Source organism: Sipha flava, unplaced genomic scaffold (assembly GCF_003268045.1).
Source record: "Sipha flava isolate LNK unplaced genomic scaffold, YSA_version1 66_pilon_pilon, whole genome shotgun sequence".
NCBI classification, from domain to species: Eukaryota; Metazoa; Arthropoda; class Insecta; order Hemiptera; family Aphididae; genus Sipha; species Sipha flava.
This window is the reverse complement of record NW_020273606.1, coordinates 1,255,592-1,280,896: the sequence shown is the minus strand read 5'-3', so window position 1 is coordinate 1,280,896 and position 25,305 is coordinate 1,255,592. Positions and strand designations below refer to the sequence as shown.

Here is a 25,305-nt window from a genome sequence, read left to right as displayed (position 1 = left end):
AATATCTATTTTTAATTCACCGATATCGTTGTGCATGTCGGACAAACGACCAAAATCGGACGATACTTTATCGGTCCGGTTTTAATGATTACTAAAAATAAATGGTTCGTTTGCACACTCGTCGATATTATCGGAATAATGAAATAAAATGTAGTTTTAATTCCTCGCATGTATCTAATAGGAACTTTCAATATTTAAGTATTTTAAATTTTGAAAAAATGAGTTACTTTCCCTACGACGTGCCAACTCTAATTGAATTAGTAGAATCAAGACCATGTCTTTGGGATAAAACAACAAATGAATATAAATACAGAAATCTTAAAAAAAAAAACAATGGGAAGAAGTGTACATGTTTTTTTTGCTAATAATTCACGTTTTTGTTTAATGTGTAATACCGCTAAGAGGGCGATTTTCTTTTTAGAATTCATTTTAAATTATTAAACACTAGAAATGGTAAGAAATATCTGACAGATACAAGCCTAATAACCGTAATAATATGATTTTTATTCTTTTATCGGACCGATAATTTTGACTAATGTGCAAAATATATCCGATATTATTATCGTTACCGATTTTATCGTCCAATATTATCGGACTGTGTGCAAACAGCCTAACGGCAACGGAAACGGATCGGATGAAAATAAAAACTAAACTTTACTAAGAAAACGGATCGGATAAAAATAGAAAACGGAGAGATAAGAAACATGGTTGTTTATACTAGTTATTCACACTCAAGGTTTATAGATAATAATTATAATAATTATAATTATAATAATAATAATAATTATTATCTATAAACCTTGTTTCACACTATCCGTTTCAATCAACGGACAAATAACCCACCGGTGCGTTAACGGATAATTCGACGGATTGCCTCGATATATTTCTGTCGTCGGAACGTTTTTAAAACGGACCGTTTATCAAGACCATATAAATAGATATAATATTTCACACTTTCCGATTTAGTGTCCGATAATTTTTATCCGGTACCCGTTTAAGTTTAGTAAAGTTTAGTTTTTATTTTCATCCAATCCGTTTTCGTTGTCGTTAAAGAAACAGATTGTGTGAAAATATTGTTCGTTTTCTATTTTAATCCGATCCGATTCCGTTGCCGTTAAAAAAACGGACTGTGTGAAAGAGGCCTAATAATTGTTTTTTACTTTGAATGTGCCGAAACCAACTTTGAGTTAAATGAAAAGTACAAGCCACAATCTTATAAGTGGGATAAAGATTTAATAAAGCATTGTGTGCAGATATCTCAAAATCTACACGGAACTCTTTAATATTTAGTTCTTGGTTAGCGTATGAGCACAAAGATCCGGAATTGTATATGTTGAAATCAATCAAAAAGCAAAAAAATTACCGGTACATAAAAATGATTTTAACCATCAGTCTACTGAGATAAAATATAATTATTGTCGTGTGCGCAAACCAATTATAGGTACATTTAATGTAACAGTATGGCCAAACGAGTTCCGATTTTTCAGATAAAAATTATAGATAGTGCGTACACAAGTTGCAGCCGGAACAAATGCTCCTTTTGCACCTAGGTTAATCTGGCGCTGGTTGCTGCGACAAAAATGAACAATTTATATAATGAATATGGTATATTATTATTATTATCGACTTTCGATGTCAGTCATTTCGGAGAAAAATTAAATGTTAATGTACATTATCTTCAGTTTAATTTTGGTGTGTTATCCATTGTATATAAACCGTCCCAATCAAAACTAAATTTAATTAATTGCCAAGCACGTATCAGTTATTATTTTTACTATTCAAAATTATAAAAATAATTATTAAATAATTTCTTTTTTTGCTCGTCAGTGTTTCAAAAACGGTTTTCGGTTTTTACGTTAGCTTAAGTAGCAACATATAATCCTAAATAGGGGAGAGGTGGGTAAAATAGGGACCCTAGGGGATAAATGCTCCTATCATTTAAACTAGTGAACTTAAGAACTTAAAATTAAAAAATAAAATAAAATTATCTCTTTTTTTTATGAATATTTAAAATAAAGTAATAAAAAATTTTGAAATAAAAAACAAATAACTATCATAAGAGTTATGAATAATAATCTTAAAATAAAATAATCTCTTCTTGATTAATAATAGGTAACATAATTAACAACATAAAATTAAAAAAACAATATTATTAATAGTTAGCAATATTTTAAATGGAATATAAATCATTTTAGTTATGATAAATTAAACATTCATAATTATAAAAAATTTTAACTTAAAAATAAAGAAGACTTAAAAGGCAATTACACTGTATAGGTACAAAGTTCATTTGTGTGGGTGATGATAATAAAAATAAATCATGTTTTTAGCATTATAGTAGTACTATAAGGTTAAAACGGGGTACCCCATTTTAACCGACTCTTGAGTACCCCGTTTTAAACAAAACTAACTAATCACACACAATGTTGTTTTAAAAAAACTTTGGTTTCACTGTTTCACTTGATGTTTGTTTTAAAACAAACATTATCAAGTACTAAATAAGAAATAATAATTATCTGTTTTTAATATACGAAAGGAGACCATGAAAAACGCAATTCTTCGACAGCGAAAAAGTTTCTACGCTACATGTTAAAAACAATAAATTTGTTTTGTGATAAGAATATTTGATAAAGAACAAACATTCAAACATCACATGTTTTAATAAGCCTCGTATTGATAAAATACGATACAGTTTTCACAAATCGATTCCAGTGTGACCGGAAACCACCTATACCCTGTTTTATCCGACTTCCCCATTTTACCCAACTCTCCCCTACGACCCTGCCTGCCACCAAGGAAATGTCGTCCCAGGCTGTCCAGCTGTTTTATTTTCGGCAATTTTACGCGTGCCCGTCGAAAGCAAACTGAAAAAATTTACAAAATGTAGCTACCGCATGGACGATTCACGAGAAAACTCTGTCCGTACGGAATTTAATCGTACGGATGAAACCGTTGCGCGTGAAACGGGCCTTACATAGTCAGTAGACGACTAAAGTTCCCCACACACTGCCGCGGTGGCAGTGGCGTTAAATTTGTACACACGTCTTATACGTATAAACAATAATTGTAATGGAAGTCTGCACACTGCAACGGTAATTTGGCCGCGGTAAAATATCGCCGCTACGATATTTATAAAAAGCGCAGCATGCTTGATTTCACCGCCACCGCGCAGCGGTATTTTCAATTGACTTAACAAATATACGCTAATAATACCTATATATAATATCTAATATATATGGTGTACATTAGTTTAGACTTCGATTATTTCCTAGAAACTATTCAAGTTATAGTTTAATATATTATTTAACTTAATTAAAAATAATTCATATAAAAATAATGAATACAATTTTATATTTGTATAAAATGAATTTGAACAGTAGTATAAGTACTTAATATAGTACTAACGTACTATATAGATAAATCGTCAATTTATCAATGACATAGGAATTAATTAATTAATTATACAATTATTGTATGTAATATATAAATATATTATGTTTATACTGGATAAACATCGCCACCGCCACCGTCGCAATGTGTTCAGGTCTGCGATTTTAATATCGCCACCGCCACCGCAACCGCAGTGTGCGGGGACCTTTAATTATTCGTCATATTGTATTTTCTCAGATTAATTGGATCGTTGAATGTTTATTGTAAGGGATGTGTACTTCATGAGCTAGTAAGGTTGGACAGTTGGTGAGTGGGTTGGTCAGAGATTCGACTTTTTTAGGTGAACTGAATGAGTTGAATCAGTGTGCTATAATTCAAAGACTCGATAAGTAACTCGATGTGAACTATAAACAAAATAACTTTTAAATCGTTCATCGTTCATTTATCAAAGCGACAAAATGGTAAATAATCTCGTTCACTGAACGATATTAATTGTGTTTCGTTTATTGATAAGAATGAATGATAAGAATAAGCTAAGTTCATTGAAGTAAAAACGAACGAACGATTTGTGGATTGTGAACGATGAACTAGTTCAATTTAATGAACGTTTCATCGACGAACGTACAATTCGTCATTGACCGATTGATTTGTGATTAAAGTAAACGATGAACGACTGAACGGTTCACCTAGGTGCATGATATTCCCATCACTACAACTGACTACTTTAACAACGATATAATTTCATAATATGCTTATGAGAATTCATTAGAAAATTTGTAATCTCATCAAAACAAAATAATATTGAACTAATTCGTAATTTAATATGTTTATCGGCTATTAGCCATCTTTATTACTTTTGTGCTATAAAAGTGCAGATTATATGAAGATTATATATATTTTTTTTAAAATTTTTTTTTTATATTTTAAGCCACAACAAGGATTATTGACTTTTGTATCTAAAGGTTAATTAACAAAATTGTGGGAGGTATAGATGGTTACATAGATAGTTATATTAACTTAATATGTTCGTGAACATGGTTGCTAGCCGTACTATTTTTCCAAGTATTGTACTGTTTTTTTAATTGTTATACTTGATACTTAATAGTTTAAATAAAGTACGCCAAAATAATTTATTTATATAACATATACAATTAGTACGAATCTAGTCAGAATTACAACTATTCTTATCTGTATTTACCTATTACTGCGTGAGAGTATTTTCTATGATGAAATTAAAATATAGAGATGAAAGGAATAAGTGTATGCTTAAACTTATTTAATACGAATTGATTATCTCTCTTAATGCTAATGAAACGTGCTGAAATATACGATACTTTTATTAATAATGAACGATTACTAAAAGCTTCTAAGATCAATAAAAAGTATTTATTTATATATAACCTAACCTATGTAACCTATCATTTAAAAATAACATGTAATATGTTTATAAAAAAAATATTTTCCCTAATAAAAATGTTATAATTTTGTTAAAAAGTTTAGTTCTTCAAAATAAAGATACTTTTTAGTTAAAAATGTTTTTATTTTTCTTTTGTGTTTTGTACTTTACTGGTTTTGGTAACCTAACCTAACAATTGGTAGGCACCGTATATTCACAATTTGTTTTGTGAGACGAAAAATATTGTCAAGTCATGATGTAGTTTGAAGACAAAAAGGTGGCAACCCTGTTCGTGAGCCACCCTGGTAAAATATTCAATGAAATTCGTATATATATTCGTGTTTTATAATGTAATAAGTCGTAATTCAGTGGTTCACAAGCTATGCTCCGTGGAACCCTAGGGCTCCATGGGCATATATTAATTAACTAAATTTAAATATAATTATATTTTTTAGTTATTGAGGAAAAACACTGGTATGATTACTTGAATTGCGCAATGAATTATACGTTTTAGTGACACCAATTTTATTTACAACTTATACTTTATACTTCTGATAAAATTTGGTTATTATGACTTCATGACTTGGCTGGTAATTTCACAAAATTAAATGAAGTAAATTTATCAATACAACGTGAAATGACCAAAGTTTTCACAGCAAATGACAAAATCCGAACTTTAAAAATAATTAAATTTTGAACTGTGTGTTTTGCTTAATATGAAATATTAATAATTATTGTTGTCTTGAATATAAATTCTTGATTTCGGGGCTCCGTAAATTTTTTTGAAAGCACACATTGGTTTTGAATATTTAAATAATATTATATTATATTAATTCATGACCGTAATGTAAACGCACCTTTAGACTCCGAATCCCGAGAATCGACATACGAGATTTTGATTCAGATTCAAACAAAAAAGTTGGAAGCGATAAGAGCGGATCCACTGATTCAACCGAGCTGAGTTGAAAGATTCGATTTACCGTAATGAGTTGAAATTCCCGTGCCTATTCAACCGATAACGATAAAATTATGTTCGCCGATAATTACAGACGCACGTAAAAGACATATATATATATATATATATATATATAGGCATATGTTTGCGTGTGTGTGTGGTCACCGCTAACAGAATAGGGAACATTAATTATATCGATCTAGTGTTTACCGACAGCAATAATTTCGGTCTGAAAAGCATTTGGAAATGGAAAAACTACGATTTCGACAATGAACGAATTCCCGAGTGATCCTCAGAGCCGTGGAAACTGTAATATTATATTTTACAGTTAAGAGGTGCAACGTGTTGGTTGCAATAAACACTCCGGGTCCTAAATCGTCGCACGACCGGAAGGGCAAAAAAAAAAAAGAAAAAGCGTCATCGAAACGAGAGCACTGTTCGTTCGGCGACGGCAATGGCGTCCCGTCCTGGAGCGGCGCGCGATAGCGTGGATGATACCGAATAGAGATGTTTAGTTCGTGAACGAATAGTTCATTTGAACTATTCACTTTGATGAACTATTCTGTAGCAGTACATTCTGTTTCTGTACCTGTAACTTAGTAGTTTACAGTTCGAAAAAAATTGATAGCATTGTAGAAATGAAATAGTTCGCGAATTTCTTTAAAAATTCTTTGTGGTTCGTTCGAAATCCGGTAAATTTAAACAGCTGTTTACAATTAGATAACAAATAATTAATTGTCCATAAGTAACGTGAACTACTAATGAACTGTGTACCGCTGTACTAGTAGTGATAAAACGAATAGTTCATTGCTAAACAATATGAGTATGATCAATAAAATTAGTGAACTTAAGAATAGTTCATTTGAACTATTCATTTGAATGAACTATTCACAGAAATGAACCAAACTTTCCATCTCTGATACCGAATGATGGGAACGATCGAGAGAAGATTCTCGACCGTTCGATTTAATCGATTGGTCTCGATCATTTTGAACGTTATCGAGAGCCGTTCTCTCGGTATTGAGATCGGTTGAAAGAAACTATTACGTATTGACCACGAGAGGTTTTTGAATCACCTGATTTGTTTCCCATCACTTGGGTCGGACGACAAAGATTAGGCATCGGCGGGATGTGACACACTCTGTACCGGTGCCGATAACGGAAACATTCGGAAAAAAAAAAAATGTCTGTCGGGCAACGAACGTTTTCCTTCCATACGATCAGCGCGTGGTCACGTGATTCGTTCCCCACCACTCACCACCGCGTCATACGTCATCGTTTCCCGGCGCCGGCCCGCTCACCACCTTTCACCCTGCATTTTCGTGTTGTGCCTTGACTCGTTCGGTCGCATTACCTAGTTTTGCCCCCGTACGTTTCATTTCCACACAGTTTTGTCCTTTTTTTTTCTCTTCTTTCTTTTTTTTTCTTTTTTTTTCTACGTCATTCGTTCGAACATTCCGTCGCGACCGTCAATCGTCGTCGACACCGCAGCTGCTCCGCTGGAATCCGCGACCCTAACCTTCCATCCACGTTATCTTTGTAGCTCCACCCGCCGCCGCAGCAACTTGTCAACGACGCACCGCAGGCCTTCAGTAAGTGGAAAACGTATCATATCGAATATATTGAAATTTCGAATAGGTGAAACTGCGAAACCCATAGCATCTCTTGCCAACAACGTTTCCAGGCGTCGGTGCACACTCGTAGCGGCATGCGCGTACGGTGTCCCGGTCGCCGATTTCCGCCCTGTACGGACGGCCGCCGATATAACCGTGACTGACGTAGGAATCGTAGGCCATTTTTCTCGTAATTTCTTTCGTTATTCGTTTCGATAACACGTGGTATGAAAATCGCTGAACTATGAGAACACTATCTGGGAACGACATTTGATGGGTCTAACTTAATTGTTGTTCGTGTTTTAGTCAAATGCAGTAAATTAATTTTTACAAATATTATCATAGTACTATTTATTTTCTCAATGGCTTTCGGTGTTCTTTTTTCTACGTTATATCACTTCTTCGTTTGTATACGATATTGGTTTTGTGTTTTCACTGACTCATTGATATTGGTAGTTGGTATGGTCTACCATGACAGACATGGTCTACCACGACAGTGTATACGTTTTCTTATTTATAAAGTTGAGATTTTTTTACTGATGCCCAGGAAATATTTAAAATATTGTTTATTTAGTCTTTATATTTTGACTTATTACTCTATTACAAAAGAGAATATACCAGTTTTTGTCTAGAGGCATGCTTCTCCCTCCAATTAACCATCCAGATCTAATAGAAAAATATTATTGTAACTTTTTAATCATGTTAAGATATCAATTTAGGCATTGCTGTTACATGAAAATGTCCAGTTTAAAGGAAAAATAATGTGTCAGTGCCTTTACAGCCTTCTTTTATATGAACAGAACTGTTATATTCTCTTTTGATTATGAATATTGAAATTTGTATTTGCATATGGCCCCTTTTTATATATATTCTATAACAGGGTATTAAATTAAAATACTTTTTACTAAAACTTGTTAGTAGTACTTTCCAAAATTAATGAAAAATTGTATGAGTAAACAGTATATTTTAAGTTGATTAAAGATGATAAATAATATTAATTTAATGAGCGATTTATGGACTATACAGTGTGATTTTTTTTAAAGGTAACACTAAATAATCCTGTCAAGTGACATTGGATTGATATGCAGTTTTCGGGAAGAGACAGGAAATGCCTAATTAGACATTTTTCAATGGTTTTCAAATTTTTTACTCTTATTGTGCGAATGCACAACATAGCTTGGATTTTTTTTAAATAGTAATACTTTTAATAACAGATTTGGATAGACAGATATTTTTTAAGTCAATTTGGTCCTTTTTACTATAGCTCTAGAACCAAAATTTATTAAATGATGAATTAGTTTCAATTATAACCCCAATTAAAACATTATCAATTGCAGACATTTTTAAATCATTTAAATTTAATTTTGAAGGGTTAATTAACTTAAATTAGACATAAATGTTAGTTAATTTACAAAGAAAAAATTGAACAAACCGATATGATTTATTTCTCATAACATCTATTATTAAAGTTTCAATTTAAATTATTATTTTTATTATTTATTTTTATTTTCATGATACAAGTGGGTAATTAATTGTAATTTCCAAGATTATTTTATTTGTAACCTTTAATAAAATAAATTAAATTTTATTGATACCTATTAATTGAAAAAAAAACTTACTAATAAAATTAATTAATAATTAATTACTTTCTAAAATATTAAAATACAATTGCATTATTTCAGTCTTCTTTAATTTCTTTAGTAAGTCTTGACAACATTATAATTAGGTACATAATAAATAACAATTAACATTATAATTATCAAAAACTCAAAAAGTAAAATAGAATCAATATATTTTTAACTTGAGTAATAACTTTAAAAGTATTAAGTATTAAAATAAAATAATAAGCATACTAATAATAATAATTTTTAACTTAATAACTTTTGTTAGATAATAATAACAATTTAAAAAAAAAACCTTTAATTCCTTAAGTACAAAAAATAAACCTCATAATAAACTTCTTCTAGATATTAGCCACAAAAGCAACAATATCTAAACTATTTGAACAATTAGTACTGAGAAGTATTCAATTGCCTGTTAACTCAATTCTAATCGATGAGCAGTCCTGGTTGCTCGGCCACTATGAATTTAATGGCCTTTAACAATTATGTTTTGGAGGCTGTTGAAAAGCACATTCAAATTGATGTTATTTATACAGATTTTGCTAAAGCCTTTGACCATGGATGCCTAATTGAGACCCTATACAAATCTGGGTTTGGTGAACCATTTCTATCTTGGTTCAAATCCTATCTGGCAGATAGAGTTCAATGGGTTAAAGTATTCGGCTGCAAATCTTCTATTTCTAATGTCTCTTCCAGAGTTCTTCAGGGAGGACATTTATTCTCGGTATTGTTTTCGCTATATATAAATGGCATAAAAGGGGTTCTCAAAAACTGTGAGTTACTCATGTTTGCCAATGACGTAAAACTTTTTAGTAAAATTGAAAATTTATCTGACTGCTCTGCGCTCCAGAATGATCTTAACAACCTGGTTTCGTGGTGTAATAGTGTTGGTCTTCAGTTTTAATGTAAATAAATGTCATTGTATGTCATTTTTAAAACGCCACTCCTCTATTAATTATACGTACACAATCAACGGTTTTAGTGTAAACTCTGTCGGTAGTAAGAAAGTCTTGGGTGTTATTTTTATTGTAAATCTTAAATTTCACTCCTATATAGAAACGATATGTTGCAAAGCTATTAAAACGCTTGGATTCATAATAAGTACATCAAAAGAATTCGTCTTTACTGAAATCTTTAAATTTCATCTTTGGTCTGATCCCTTATAGAATATGCATATGTCTTATGGGATCCTTATATAGTAACAGACTCCTGTCAATTAGAACATATTCAGAGAAGATTCTTATCTTGTGTAGGTTATATATTAAAAATAAATCATCCTCCCCATGACTAATCATTAGTAATGCGGGAACTCTGTCTTATCTCACTAGCAGACAGGAGAATTAATGCTAACATAGAGTTTATGAATAAACTGATAGACGGTCGTATTGATGCTCCGTCACTCCTATCTTCGCTTAATTTCAAAGTTCTTTTTCACATTACTAGACATCACGTTCCTATTGTAGTTCCTGTACACATAACAAATTATGGGAGAAATAATCTTTTACACCGCATGATGAGGTTGGTCAATGAGAGCGCCATTTATCAAGATTAGTAAAATTTGGTGTGTTATTTGTATTAATTATTTAAATTGTAAATTGTATACTGTGAAACTGTTGTATAGGTTCTACTCTCTCCACCCTTAGGGTTCCCTTAGTTCTAACCTCCGCCTATTAATAAATAAATATAAATATAAAAATCATTTTTGTAGTACTTACATATAGCTCTGTTTCATTTTAAATTTTATGTTGAAGCTATACCATCTAATATTTTTCGAGAAAAATGTTGCCAAACACTATCTAAATTACAACCTTGACTCATGTTCATTTAGTTTTTAAAAAAATGATTGCTTTATTGCCAATAAAATAAATTTGATAGCACAAATAACAAACTATATACAAGTTTAACACTATAAATTATAAACAAAAATTTAATTGCAAGTAATTGTCAACATTCAAACTAATTATAGTACTTAAAGTACCTAATTGAGTAATTATTAATTTAAATTACATATACATGTTTGTGAAGTATTGAATACTATTTTCTAGTGTTGATTATATAGATTCTCTCAATATCTCTAACAGTATAACCAACTTCGAAAATAAACAATACGACATAATAACATACAATATTTTTGCTCTATATGCAATTTTCCATTGTCCTTAAAATGTAAATTATAACAATTTTTTACTTTTTTTAAACAAGAATTTAAATGTTTAAAATACGTTTAAAATAATTTAAAAAAAAGGAAAAATTACTTTGTTTAAAATGGAATAAACTGTTTTTTTCCGAACCCTAAAGAAATACAATGAGATTAAGCAGTTAACAAAAAAATAAATAAACAACGATTAGAACTTAAAAAAATATGATTCAGAAGAGTTTATAAAGGTTACAAATTCAGACATATCCAGCCATTGAGTGAAGAAACTACCTGTTATAAATAAACATCATTGTTTTACTATTATATTTAATTGTTTGATTTACTTAAAAATTTTTGTAAAAATACAATGACATACAAACAATTTTCTTTTAAATACGCAAATCTAACTGTTCAATAGCATACTACAAATATTTTTTTTTGTAATATTTTAATTGTGCATTCAATATTGATTTGCATTTGATTTTTTGAAGATAAATGTGAGGTCTGATCAATTATATAGTTAATGCTAAGTTCTAAATTAATTTTATTTTTGTGTGAGTACATTTCTAATTAAATACTTATGTTTTTGGAAAACAGTGCTATAAAATATCTGATAAAAATAAGTATATAGATAATACTTATATTTTGGTATTGATAAGGCTAAAGTGATAATCTAAAATATAATGACAAAAAAATCTTAGGCAAAATTCTTAATAATTTGAATTTAATGGTCATTAAGTTTGAAAACCTTTTTAATGCACATTTTGTTAAAAAAAAAAATCAAAAAACATTTTAAAATAAAATAATAAAAATAATAAAATAATAAAACTAAAGAATGCCAAGGTATTGTATTAATTCATGTTAATAATAATTCATTTTTCAATTAATATCTATTTTATAATTTACATTTAATAAGTTTAAAATTATTATATCTATAATAAATATAATAAATAAATTACATTTATTTTGTCATTAGTTTACATTATTCTTATTACCTTTCTAAAATTTATATTGTTTGAATTATCTATGAACCTTTCATGTAAGCTATGGTCATCACCTATTTTAGTCAAGAAATAATTATTTGATACAATTCTTTATTTTATTGTTGTGTATAAATAATAAACAATTAATTTAAATTATATTTTCAGTAATAACAAATATATTTTTAGTTATTAAATTTATTCAAATATTTATTTTATTTAAATTCTATGAATTTTAAGGTTTAAATTTAAAATTAATCATAATATGTATATTTTTTTCTTGCCATTTTAGTTAATTTTAAATTATTTCCTAGGAATGACAGGTCGAGGTTTTTTAAAAAGCCGTTTGGCTCAAATTGCCAAAAATTCCGAAGAAGTACCAAAACCAGAAATACCACCACAAATACCGGAAGAACGATCAAATTTAGAGGAATCATCAAAATCACCTGATAGTTGTGTTTCAAAAGTGTCTGCTCCAATAACAAATATTCCAACCCTGTTCAGTGGACCACCTCAAGTTCGAGGAAGACGGGTAATAATTTTTGTAGATAATTTAGTTAAAATTTTCTTTTATTTTTATGTAAAATTAAATTACAAAGTCCATTTTTTCAATGAGTAAACACTTAAAAATAATTAGTTATTTTTTTTCAATATAATAATATATTATTCATGATTTGGATTATATTTTATTACCTATAAAAAAAAAAAAAAATATTTTTTATTTGATTCAAATTAATTTAAAATACAGGCATTATTTGCTCGTTTATCAAAACCAGATTGCTCAAGCTCAAGCGAAAATATTGCATCAACGTTTTCAAATTTGAATTTAAAGAATTTAGAAGACCCTAGGTGAGTATCCTATTACGTTTACTAATTGTAAATTTATGCTGGAAAAATAAATGATAAAACATAACTTATTAATATACTTTCTATTGTAAATTATTTTATAAGCCTTGATTAAAAGATAATACAACTTCTAATATATTCTTTTATATTATCTAAACTTTTTTAGGATATAATTATTATAAATTAGTAATAGCAGTATTTAAACATATGCTTATAAATGTCCACATTTTTGATAAATAGTATTTGATTTTATTCGGTTTTTCTTAATTTTTTTTTAAAGCAGATATTTAATTAATGTGTACCTATTCATTATATGTTAATAAATAATTGAATAATGTTTAAAATAATGATTTAATTAGTGAATTAAAATTAATATTATTTGTTTTCATTATTCTCAGAAGTCCAGTGCATACATTAGTCACACCAGTATGTAGTAATCCCGAGATACCTAAATTACCTGAACAGCAACAAGATGTATGCATTGATTCACCAATAGAAGAAAAATCTCCAGTTGTGTGTAGAGTCTTGAAGAAGTCTGATAAAGATTCTTACCACATGTAAGATAATAAATTTAATTTTTATTGTGTTTAAATTTTTAAGTCTACAAAGAACATAATTAAACTGTTAGTTAACTATGATTTATTATTTAAACTTTTTAAATAGTGTATATTGTATTCAATGTAGAATATACTGTATGATCTTGCTTTGACTATTACAGCAAAAATTTCAATAAATAATATTAAATGACCATTTATCACTTATATAATTATTATTATAATTTAATTTATATTATGAAGCATATACATTATTAATATAATATATATATATAATATAATATAAATGTTAAATATAGTATACTTTTTATTCAATACCATATTTTATACTTCAATCAGTTTTTTACTGAGAATGATTTATCATTTTTTTTCATACTTATTAATAATGAAAAACTAATTCTGAAAATTTAAATTTTACCCTCAAAAATTAATTAAATTATTATTTTTAGTTTATATAATCATTGTTATAATCGTAATAATTAATAAAAAGTTGTTGAAATGTTCTTATCTAGTTGCATGATTAGTATATCTCTCATCTAACTTTATTTTTTGTTATTTTAATTTTACCTTATTTATAAACAAACATGATATATAATTTGTACCATTTTAAAAATACACTATTTTTAAATTTTCTGTTTATATATGTTATTGCATTTTTGATAATCATTAATTATCAGTTTTTATATTATTTTGATTAAATCATTTGATATTTTTTGTGTTTACTTAGGAATCAATTATCATCCAATTACATTAAAATAAATTTGGAAGAAAACAAAGGTATTTACGAGTATAGAGTTGATTTTAATCCTCCAGTTGATGTTAAATCCGCAAGGTTTTTTTTGTTAAATCAACACAGAGAAATGTATCCAGTTAAAACATTTGATGGGACATTGCTTTACGTTCCAACAAAGTTGCCACAAGATGTAATTATTTTATAAATTATTTTTATTTTTATTATATTATAAATATATAAACATTTTTTGTTTAGGTAACACATTTGGTGGGAAAATTAAGAGATGAATCTGATGTGACAATAACAATAATGTTTAAACGCAAAAATTCTTTACGGGAATGCTTACATTTTTATAATGTTTGTCTTCGTTCAATAATGAAATCATTGGGCTTAGTTGAATTTGGCAGAAGTTGTTATGACAAAAACAAAAGGATACTAATTCCCGAATTCCAGTCAGACAATAACAAAAATTATTTTACTAAATATAATAAATAATTTAAATAATTTTTTGTAGACTTGAAGTTTGGCCAGGATATATAACCTCAATTGATGAGTTTGAAAACGGTCTTTATATGTGTTGCGAAGTTTCACATCGAGTTTTGCGTGTTCATACTGTTCTCCAAATAATGTAAATACTATCAATATTTGTGGTTTTGTATAAAATATTAATATTAATAGTTATATAAACTATGAGTTTTTAATAAATATAGTCTATACCCTATATAACTTAAGAGTATACAAGTTAGTGCATGCATGACTAATGGCTGTTTGTTACTCGACCACCTAAAATGAATTGTTCGACAATAATTTTTCCTATTCAATTTTAATTATTGTGTGTTGTTACCAATCTTTCTATGGTCGTATGTTATCATTATCTTCAGCTGTCATGTAAATTATAATTTATTTTATTTTATGCTATGTTTAATTTTTTCTTCAAATTTCAGCTGGAAGTAGGGTTAGCATGCACAGACGTGATCAGTTTTCATACGATGGATGTTGTACTCTTAAGTTGAATAGAGTATATATATCATTTATAGATGAACAACATACAAAATAATTAAGAAAAATTAAATTTCTTAATGGTCTTTATAGGAAACCTAAATATTTAATGTTATATATGATTTTTAAATTAAAATAATTGTTTTGATAATTCAGTTAATAAATTCTTCAATATATTAAATAATAAAATGTTGCTTTGAAATTGGAATTTATTTACAATACTTAATAAATATATTATCTTATAGAATAATATTTTAAAAAATGAAAAATATTACAGGACGGATATTGGGATAGCTGCTAAAAATAATGGTAAAGATACTAAACAAGAAATAATGGCTGTATTATGTGGTACTACAGTGATAACGCATTACAATCATAAGACATACAGAATTGACGATATTGACTTTTCAGTGTCACCTTTATCCACATTTAATCAAAATGGAAATGAAGTAAAATTTTCTTTAAAGCAAAATATTAATAGATTTAATTAAAATTAATATCTGTTTTTGAAGAAATGTATTGTACTATATTTTTTCTTATTTTTACATTATCTTTTAGATATCATATGTAGATTATTACAAAAAAATGTACGCTATTGAAATAAAAAATTTAAATCAGCCATTGCTTATAACAAAAGCAAAAAAAAAGGATATTTGTAGTAAAAATGCACCTAAGGTTTGTAATCAAATATATTAATTACCATTACTCAAATTATAAAAAAATTAATAATTTTTCAGGATTCTGATATTTGTTGCTTAGTTCCTGAACTTTGTAATTTAACTGGACTGACAGAATCGATGAAATCTGATTTTAAGTTGATGAAGGCTCTTCAAACTCATACTTTGATTTCGCCTGAATTGAGACAACAAGCAATTATTGATTTTGTTAATCGTATAAATGGTACAGAAATAAATTTCATTAAATATAATTATTTTATATAACTATAAAATTTAATTGTAAAAAATTGAAGTTTTATAAGATTATATGGTCATTTGATTTGTATATTTTGTCTAGCACAAATATAACTTTAATTATAAATAATTATGAATGTTTAGAAAACGAATGTGCCAGAAAAAAATTCTTAGATTGGGGTGTTTTGATGCGTCCAAACCCTGTAATATTGGAAGGTCCTGTATATAAACGAGAAACTATATTATTAGGGAACAGTATCAGAAAACAAGTTGGACCAAATATGGATTGGGGAATAGACATGGCCAAAAATGCCATGTTTGTTGCAGTAAGTAAATTATTTTATTTTTAGATATAATTACAATAATTATGATCATATTTTTTGTAAAAATGTTAAATCAATTTTTGTTATTTTGTTAACTTTTTTTTAGGTTAATTTAACAAACTGGGCTATTTTGTTTAACCCAAGAGATGAACCAACTGCAAAATCATTTTGCAAACAGTTAGCATTATCTGGACGTCCTTTGGGTATGGAAATTAATGCACCCAGACCTATTCAAATTCATGGAACTAATCCAGAAGTTTTTGTTAGCACGATTAATAATACAATAAGAAACAGCTGTGATTTACAGTTGGTAGTTATAATCTTTCCTAATCAACGGGAAGATAGGTATAATGCTGTGAAACGTATTTGTTGTAGTGACATGGGAATACCATCTCAAGTAATAAAAAAAATAACTTAATTGAATTAATTTTTATTTATATTATATTATTTATTTATATACTTTCAGGTCATAGTTTCTAGAACATTATCTAGACCTGATAGATTACAGTCTATTACCCAGAAAATTGCTTTACAAATAAATTGTAAATTGGGAGGAGCATGTTGGGCTATAGATATTCCATTAGTATGTATTAAATATCAAATCCACAATATTTTTTTTTTCAATCAGTTTTATTAAAATATTTGTTGTATCAACAAAGTACAATGTATAATTTAACCATGGTAACCTTTTATGAATTAGAATGAAAAAAATTTTGCTTTATTAAATAATAATTTTGTTTTTTATAGATTTGTGATTCTTAAAAATAAAAAAAAAAATTAAAAAAACATTGTCAATGCAAGTTTCTTAGTATGTATTTTTGGAAATGTTTTATGTATACATTTAATTTAATAAAAAATGAAAACAAAAATATTATTGTTAATGTTAAAGATAAAAACTATACATACTTTGTTTTCTGCTATTGAATATGTTTATTACAAGTATACTATTAACCAGTATTAAATAATTATAATTATAATTTTGTAACAATTTGTAATAATATTATTTTTTTTTATTATTTTAATTTTTGGTTATAAGTTGATTCAATAACATGTAATTTCATCATAAATATTTGATTAATTGTTAATATCAATAAATTAAACACTGATTTATTATAGTTGTGACCATCATATAAAATTGATGAATATTGTAAACGTTAAGCTATGTTTAAGAATTATATTTCATTGGAAATTATTTTCCATTCCCTGTAATATATTTGTGGACAAAAGTTGAAAAGGACAATTGAACAATTGTTTTTTCTATTACTTATATTCATTAATTATTAATAACTATAAATTACCAAAAAGTTTTAATTTATTAATTTGATCTTTATAACAATTTTGTAATTTTGGATTTTCTTACAGAAAAATACTATGATTGTTGGAATAGATGTTTATCATGAAAAAAGCAAACAGATGAGTAGTGTTGTTGGATTTGTTGCGTCAATGGATCGAACATTTACTGAATGGTATTCAGTTGCAGGAATGCAAAAGAGTACTCATCAAGAACTCATGAAGTGTATTCAAGAAGCTTTCCATAAAGTTGTGATTCAATTTAAAAAAGTTAGTTCTTAATAATTGTTTTACAATGTGTTTTAAAAAATAAGGTTTATTCTTAAAATAATCTACATATTTGTTTTAGAAAAATGGAGTTCTCCCAGAAAAGATTATTATATATAGAGATGGTGTATCAGATGGAGACTTAAAACATGTTGAAGAAGTTGAATTGCACGATTTACAAGAATCTTTTAAAACTTATCCTGAATTCTACAATCCGATGGTTACATGTATAATTGTTCAAAAGCGCATTAATACAAGAGTTTTTCAGGTTAGGCATACCTTCAGTTAAAATCAATTTTCATTGTTGATATTTTATGATTTTAATCTAGAAATTAATTGTTTTAATTGTTATAAAAGTATTAAAATTTATAATAAATGCTTCATACGATTCTATAATTGTATTCGCTATTACTTAAATATTTTTCAATTTACTGAATACTATAATATTTTTTGTTCTAGTACATAGATAAAAAATATTCAAACCCGAGCCCTGGAACTGTGATTGACAATACAGTAACCAGAAGAAATTTCTTCGATTTTTATTTGGTTTCTCAACATGTGCGTCAGGTTGGTTTCTAATTTAGTCATCTTGAATAAAGTTGGAATGTGTACTTTTTAATTGTTATTTATGCAATAATTTTTGGGGTTTTAGGGAACTGTTAATCCCACTCATTACATAGTTTTAAAAAATGGATGTAATTTGAAACCGGAAAATATTCAAAGGCTATCATACAAGTTATGTCATATGTACTACAATTGGACTGGCACAATTAAAGTCCCTGCTCCTGTCCAAGTAATTATGAAGTCAATTTTTTTTATATATATAGTATTTAATTTTCTGCTTAAAAATTTGTTGCATAAATATATACTTTAAATTAAAGCAGTGTTTCTCAACTTTTTAACCGAGGCCCCCTTTTTAAATTTCAATTTTTAGCTACTTTTTCATATGTTCGCCTAAATTATTATTAATAATTAATACTATAAGTACTATACATTGCTCATTATACTGTGTACATAAAATACATATATTATAATTATTTTTAACTAAAGAAAATCAAATATTTTATTCTAAAAATATATTTTTAAATTAAGGTTCTTAAATGGCTTGGTTATTGCTGTTGATATAAAATCATTTTGTCAAAATTTAAATTTAAAATCATACGCAATCCTAAATAATAAGTTAGTGACCCAGATTAAGAAACTCAGAACTATAGGATATCACACCAATTGATTTCAATAAGTAGTTTTATTACTATACTAAAAAAAAATATAACCACTAATTTCTTCTAATAATAATTATGTGAATTAATATTGTATGTTATTTATATATATATATATATTTATAACCAAAATTTAAAAACTATTTCTCAATTTAAGATATTCTCTGTTTATATTTAATGTATGGCTTTTTACTTAATTAATAAAATATTTGGAATGGATTGATCCAGATATTGTCAAATTATAAAAAGAATTAAAAAACAATATTATTTTTGCTATAAAGTTAATATTATTTCAATAACACAAAATTGTATTAAATTAACATTGAACTATAGTTTTAAATAAATTAGGATATAATTATAAAAATCATATTTAAATTAATAATGAAAATCATTACGCATATTGTGGTGTTTCTAATTATGACTAGAGCTCGCATGTTTATGGAATTGTATATTTGTTTCTATTGATTTAATGCGAATGTGGATAAAAATTTAATTCTTGTTCTACTGAATTAAATAGTACTATTTTTATATATTTTATGGTTTTATATTTTAAAGGTGTATTTTTGGGATTTTAATAATTAAATGCAACTTTCTGTTCATTTTCGATGTGTTTAAAAAAAATTTAAATCAATGAGTAGATAATAAAAAATATTGATCCGTATAATAGTTTTTGGTCTTGAATATTTTTAGATTCAAGTTTGATCAAATTATAAAAACCATTGTATCACAGTGTAATGCTTATAGTGTAAATTAGTTTATATTATTAAGAAAAATATAAAATATCAACTAATAGAAATGAATTAATAAATTTATTATATTATAATTAATTTTTATATATGAGTATAACAAATTTAATTCTGCATATTTTGATCGCATATTTGGTTATTTTTTAGTGCATAATTACGTACATAGTCCTTTTGAATGCATAAATATTTGAGCTCTAATTATGATCTATAATATTGCAACATATTAGACGTGTGGTATTCTTTAATGTAGCTCGTGTAATATATATTATTTGTTTGCATATCATATGATAATTAATTAATTGTATTTTTTTTTCTAGTATGCACATAAACTGGCATATCTAATTGGACAAAATGTAAGACAACAGCCTAACGAAAAATTGAACAATACACTTTTTTTCTTATAAAATTATACATGTGCTTAAAATTGGCCCAGAAAGCTTTTTTTTTCATCCAGTCTATTAGTTTCCACTACATAGAAATAATTAAATCTATTGAATTGTGACCTTTTTTATTGATTAACTTTTTTTTCATACTAAAAATACTTTAAATTATATAACAATAAGATTTAAATAATTTACTAAGCAAAATAAAAAAAAAAAAAATTAATACAAGATATGTTTTTTATATTATTTTTAGATTTATTAAACAATCTAATAACTACATTTTTGATGAGATAATTTTTTGTTAAATATATATAGTATGTAATATATTTATACAATATGTTCCAATATGTTCCCAATGATAAAATTTGATGTGTCCTATTAATTCATGAAATAATAATTTTTTTGTAAAATTCAATTTTTGATCTTGTATCCATTTTTTGTATTATTTAGTATTTCCTATTATATTAATGTGTGGTACATGTAACTATTCAATGAATGTGTTTTTATGTTGACAAATAAACAATAACACTTACAGGCAGTTATTGAGTATAAACTATTTTTTTACACCATAATCTGTAGTATGAAATTGAATTTCTTTATATTTTATAAATTACGTTCATTATTTTAAGTTAGTGCTTAAAAGGAGTTTTGTATAAGTATCTAAATTTTATAGAAAATCATAAATGTACGTATTACTCGTTATAATATTTAAAATATTAAATGATCATGTTTCTTGGTAATTTTTATTTTTATTATAACTAATTTAATATTACCTATGGGGGTTTTATGAAATAAAAACTAAATATTTTTAAAGTTGCAATGTTAAAAAATGTCTTAAACTTATAAAATTGCTTAATTTGATTGGAAAATTGTGTAAATTTATTGTATTATTTGATGTTCTGTATTAATACTCAAGTTGGCACAGTAAATAGTTGCTAAAATATTATAAAATTTGGTGTTTTTATAGTGATTTCTCAGTACTTATGTGTGTTTAAATTATATTTATGTGGAAATATGGTGGATGAAATTATGTCGAATTCATCAAACCATTAGTATTTTAATATTTAATCTTTCTTTGAATACTATTCTTCCCTTTAAGTTTGATTATAGGTCAGTTTACTCTATTATTAAAGTTAACTTCACTACATTTGAATCACTGAAAGCAAATTTGCTTTATTGTACGTATGTCAGACAGAGACAATACATGCGGGTGAGACGTTTTCTTAATGTAACTACGTTTAGAATTGAAGAAAAAAAAATAGAAAATATAAAGATATTTACATAAAGTTGTTATGTAGTTGTCTTAGATGTAAAATACTAAAAAACACAAGTTTTACATTATATTTTAATTTTTTGTGTTGTAGATTATAGAGAATAATATATTTTCTAGAAATCGATTCACAACACACATACACACACACAAATCGCACGTCGTAAGATTTTAATTTAAATTCATCACGAAATATGTAATTATTATTATTCTTGTATCAATCATTTTTTTTAATGTATATATTTGGAAATATGAATAATATTTACAGTCGATCTATTAAAATGTAATTTCGAAAGTCAGTATTTTGAAATGTATAAATTTAATATTATATGTTTTTGAAAAAAAAGAAAAGATGGTATAAGGAATGAATACGTGAAAGGTAGTATTGGTGTAGCGTCTATAGTGAACAAGATGAGAGAAAATAGATTGAGATAGTTTAGGCATATGATGAAACTAAAGGAAAACAAATTCAGTATGAATTTTTGTAAAAATGAACGCTGAAAGGAAAAGAGATGGTTGGATACGATTGAGAATGATATGAGGGCCGTTGGTGTGTGCGTAGGGGATGTAAAAAATAAAGACTAGTGGAGGTTTAGGCAATGACGTTGTTAGAGTTTGCCAGGCCCAGGGAAAAATAAATGTTAGGTCTTATAATTTATATTATTAAAATATTTTAGGTTCAGTTAAATCAGAACCGCGGGGCCTTAATTATAATTTAGGCGCGAGGCCCTGGGCAACTGCCCCTATTGCCCACCCCCTCGCGCCGTACCTGGGATTAGGACAAAGTTAGCCGCTCCAAATTGTTGAGAGAAAGGTAAAGAAGAAAAAGAATATGTATTATAAAAAAAAACAAATAAAAAAACCATAAAATCAAGTAATAATGAAACGGTTTTTGAAAAAAATTGATGGGGTTGTAGAGTTTGGATTTTTGTAATATCTATACATTTTAGAAAGTTCTTATCAACTGTTCGAAGTATAATTTCGAGTAAAATATTAACACTTCGTTAAATGGTAACGAGTGAATGATTAATGAATAAATATTTTATTTTTTGTTCGACTGATTAATCGGAGATTAGCGTTTCGACACTTACCGTTTAAATACCATTACCCAATACCGTGTAAATGTCATTAAGCTTTTAATATAATTTTAATTATTATTTTTTTTTTTCACTGCCGCACAAAGAAAAGCATAAGAGCACAGAGTGAATAAATTACGGTTAGTGTATAGATATGATGCGAGTATCTTGAATTTCCTTACGTTTCGACGACAAAGTTGCGATGGTTTTTGTGTCGCGATTCGCAATTAGACACCTATAACGCATTGAGATAGTAAATCATTAAAATTACCGCCGCGGGGAGTGTTTTAGAATACGTGTTTGTGTGCACACGGAAACGTGTACACTTACCGGTGTCGATATACATAAGCGTGCACACGGGGTAGTCAGGGTAGGTACTTGACTATTCTGTGAAACTTCCCACCCTCACCAAAATATTCAATATGATCACAATAATAAATAAACATACTATTTTCAACCACTTCGAAACATTAGTTAACGTTAAAAAAAATGTAAGAATACTGGAGAAATATAGTTTTTAAGTTAAATGAAGTTACGAATGCAAATTTTTTGTTAATATTAAATGATAATGTATTATGTTTGACTACCCTGCCAGTTATGTCTGCACACGCTTATGTCGATATAGACGCGTAACATTGCGAGCGAAACGTGACACATTACCCTGGGACCGGTATTCGACACATTTCGACACTTCGAATAAGTCAACGTCGCTCGCCAACAGATCTCGCTGGAGGATTCGTTCGCAGCGTTACCGGTGAGAGAGTGAGTGAGATGCCGCCGACTCGTGGTTAACATTTCCGCGGTAAACCATCGTTATTATTTTTTTTTTTTGTGTTCACGTTCCGAAGTCCAAACAACTTCAGCCGGGTGATCTCGCATTGATCAACGATATTGATCGTCCGAGCACGTGTGCACAGCAACCCATTTGAATACGTGCACGTCGACCGGTGTCGGTCCGGTACACGATTGGGCCTCCGGAAAAAAATTTACAATGGGCCCATAAACAGCATAATATCGAAAGAGATTCAACAGATACCTAATAATTATCTTCTTTTTTTTTTCTCGTCACGCTCAAGGAATCGGTCGATGGCACTATGATACATTTGCCATCAGTGCCGCAACTAAGGTTTTGAGGCCCCTATTCATCAGTGATGTTAAAATGATACGAATATGATGCCCCTCTCCATTTGTCTAAGCTCATCAATCCCTCCCAGTCTCGGTTAAAGACGGTATTTCAATTTTAGATATCCGCTGAAAGACTGTTTCTAAAAAAAAATGTATTTTTACAATACTTAAATTTTAAAATGTTTGTACTCCCCCGCTCCTCTTTATCAAAAACTTTCGAAACCAATTGAACAACTTAATCTGAAGCAATGATAGGTCGTATTTTTTTGTATATTAGGAAATACATTGTTATTCAAACAAACCTAGGAACACATTAATAAAAAAAATAAATCAATAGAGGCATTTCATACTTCTCGATCCTCTCTAATAACCGTACAACTCAAATATTTGACAACTATTAATGAATTCACATTTTTCAATTAACAATTTTAAGTATTTATTATATTTTTTATCTAATTGAGAATAATATTTGATTAAGTAATAAATATTTCTACATAAATATTTTGGCTTTTGTAAAAATAATTTCTCTTTGTAGTATATTTTGTAGATGTACATATTTAGTTATGATATGATGAATACGACGGCGAATAGTTGGTTGGATTGGTATGGCCCATATATTGCATTGGTCAGTTGCAGATGAAACTATTTTTTCATACTGGTTTCTTAAATTTGTCATGGATATTGTAGCTTGATTTAAAATTGCACATGCGCCATGAAGATGAGTATCTATTCCTTGCGATTTTTTAGACACAAGATGGAAATTCCTTAAAATATTTTCCTATATTGTTAATAACAAAATAAAAAATTCCAGTGACCATTAATTTTTCATCAGGCTTATTACTGGTCAGTGATATATTTGTTAATGGTTTTAGTATAGCTATAAACTTAATTTTTAGTGTATATATATAGCATTGTGTTTAGCTTCCCATCTAGTATTACATAATTTTTTTAAAACTATTTTAGCAGTGTCATTTCCTAGAGCTAATGATACCCATATAGGGGTTGAATTACTAAAAAATAAGAATGTCTTGAACAATATAAAAAAACTGAGATATTTTAGGAGTGTTTTTAGATAAATCACACAACACTAAATTTAAATTATGTGCTGAACAGTGAACATAAGAAGCACTCGGAATGTTGTTACTGATTCGTTTTTGAACGATCGAAGAAATTCCACTCATGCAGCTGCTCCATCATAGTCTTGACCTCGACATTTATTCAAATCCAAATTGAATTCTTTTAAAATACATTTTATTAAATTCACATGGTTTTCTGCACTGTGTTTATCTAATGTAAAGAATCATTGATAGTAATTGACCAAGGAACAATAATAATTACGACTTTCGACTATCTGTGGCATGAAAATATTGTATGGACAATTTAGTTAGTTTAATTTTACAAATGTGTGTGCGTATATTAAAATTATATATAGGTAATATTATATGAGAAAATATTATAAGGATTAACCA

General features: G+C 27.6%; 1 protein-coding gene across 2 annotated transcripts; it reads left to right on the top strand.

Moving 5' to 3' along the window:
- Window positions 1-7,046: 7,046 nt before the first annotated feature.
- Window positions 7,047-20,480, top strand: LOC112691769 (piwi-like protein Ago3). 2 transcript variants are annotated; one of them, XM_025566162.1, is made up of 18 exons: window positions 7,047-7,333; window positions 12,408-12,625; window positions 12,842-12,942; window positions 13,338-13,496; window positions 14,221-14,416; window positions 14,482-14,678; window positions 14,741-14,854; window positions 15,503-15,674; window positions 15,784-15,900; window positions 15,963-16,125; window positions 16,281-16,462; window positions 16,566-16,856; window positions 16,926-17,042; window positions 17,822-18,019; window positions 18,099-18,284; window positions 18,476-18,583; window positions 18,669-18,809; window positions 20,300-20,480. In XM_025566162.1, the coding sequence occupies exons 2-18, from the start codon at window positions 12,410-12,412 to the stop codon at window positions 20,384-20,386; spliced, it is 2,745 nt and encodes a 914-aa protein (XP_025421947.1). In that variant the 5' UTR covers window positions 7,047-7,333; window positions 12,408-12,409; the 3' UTR covers window positions 20,387-20,480. The 2 variants fall into 2 exon arrangements, with proteins under 2 accessions (XP_025421947.1, XP_025421948.1); XM_025566163.1 differs by lacking the exon at window positions 7,047-7,333 and adding an exon at window positions 11,806-11,956.
- Window positions 20,481-25,305: the final 4,825 nt, after the last annotated feature.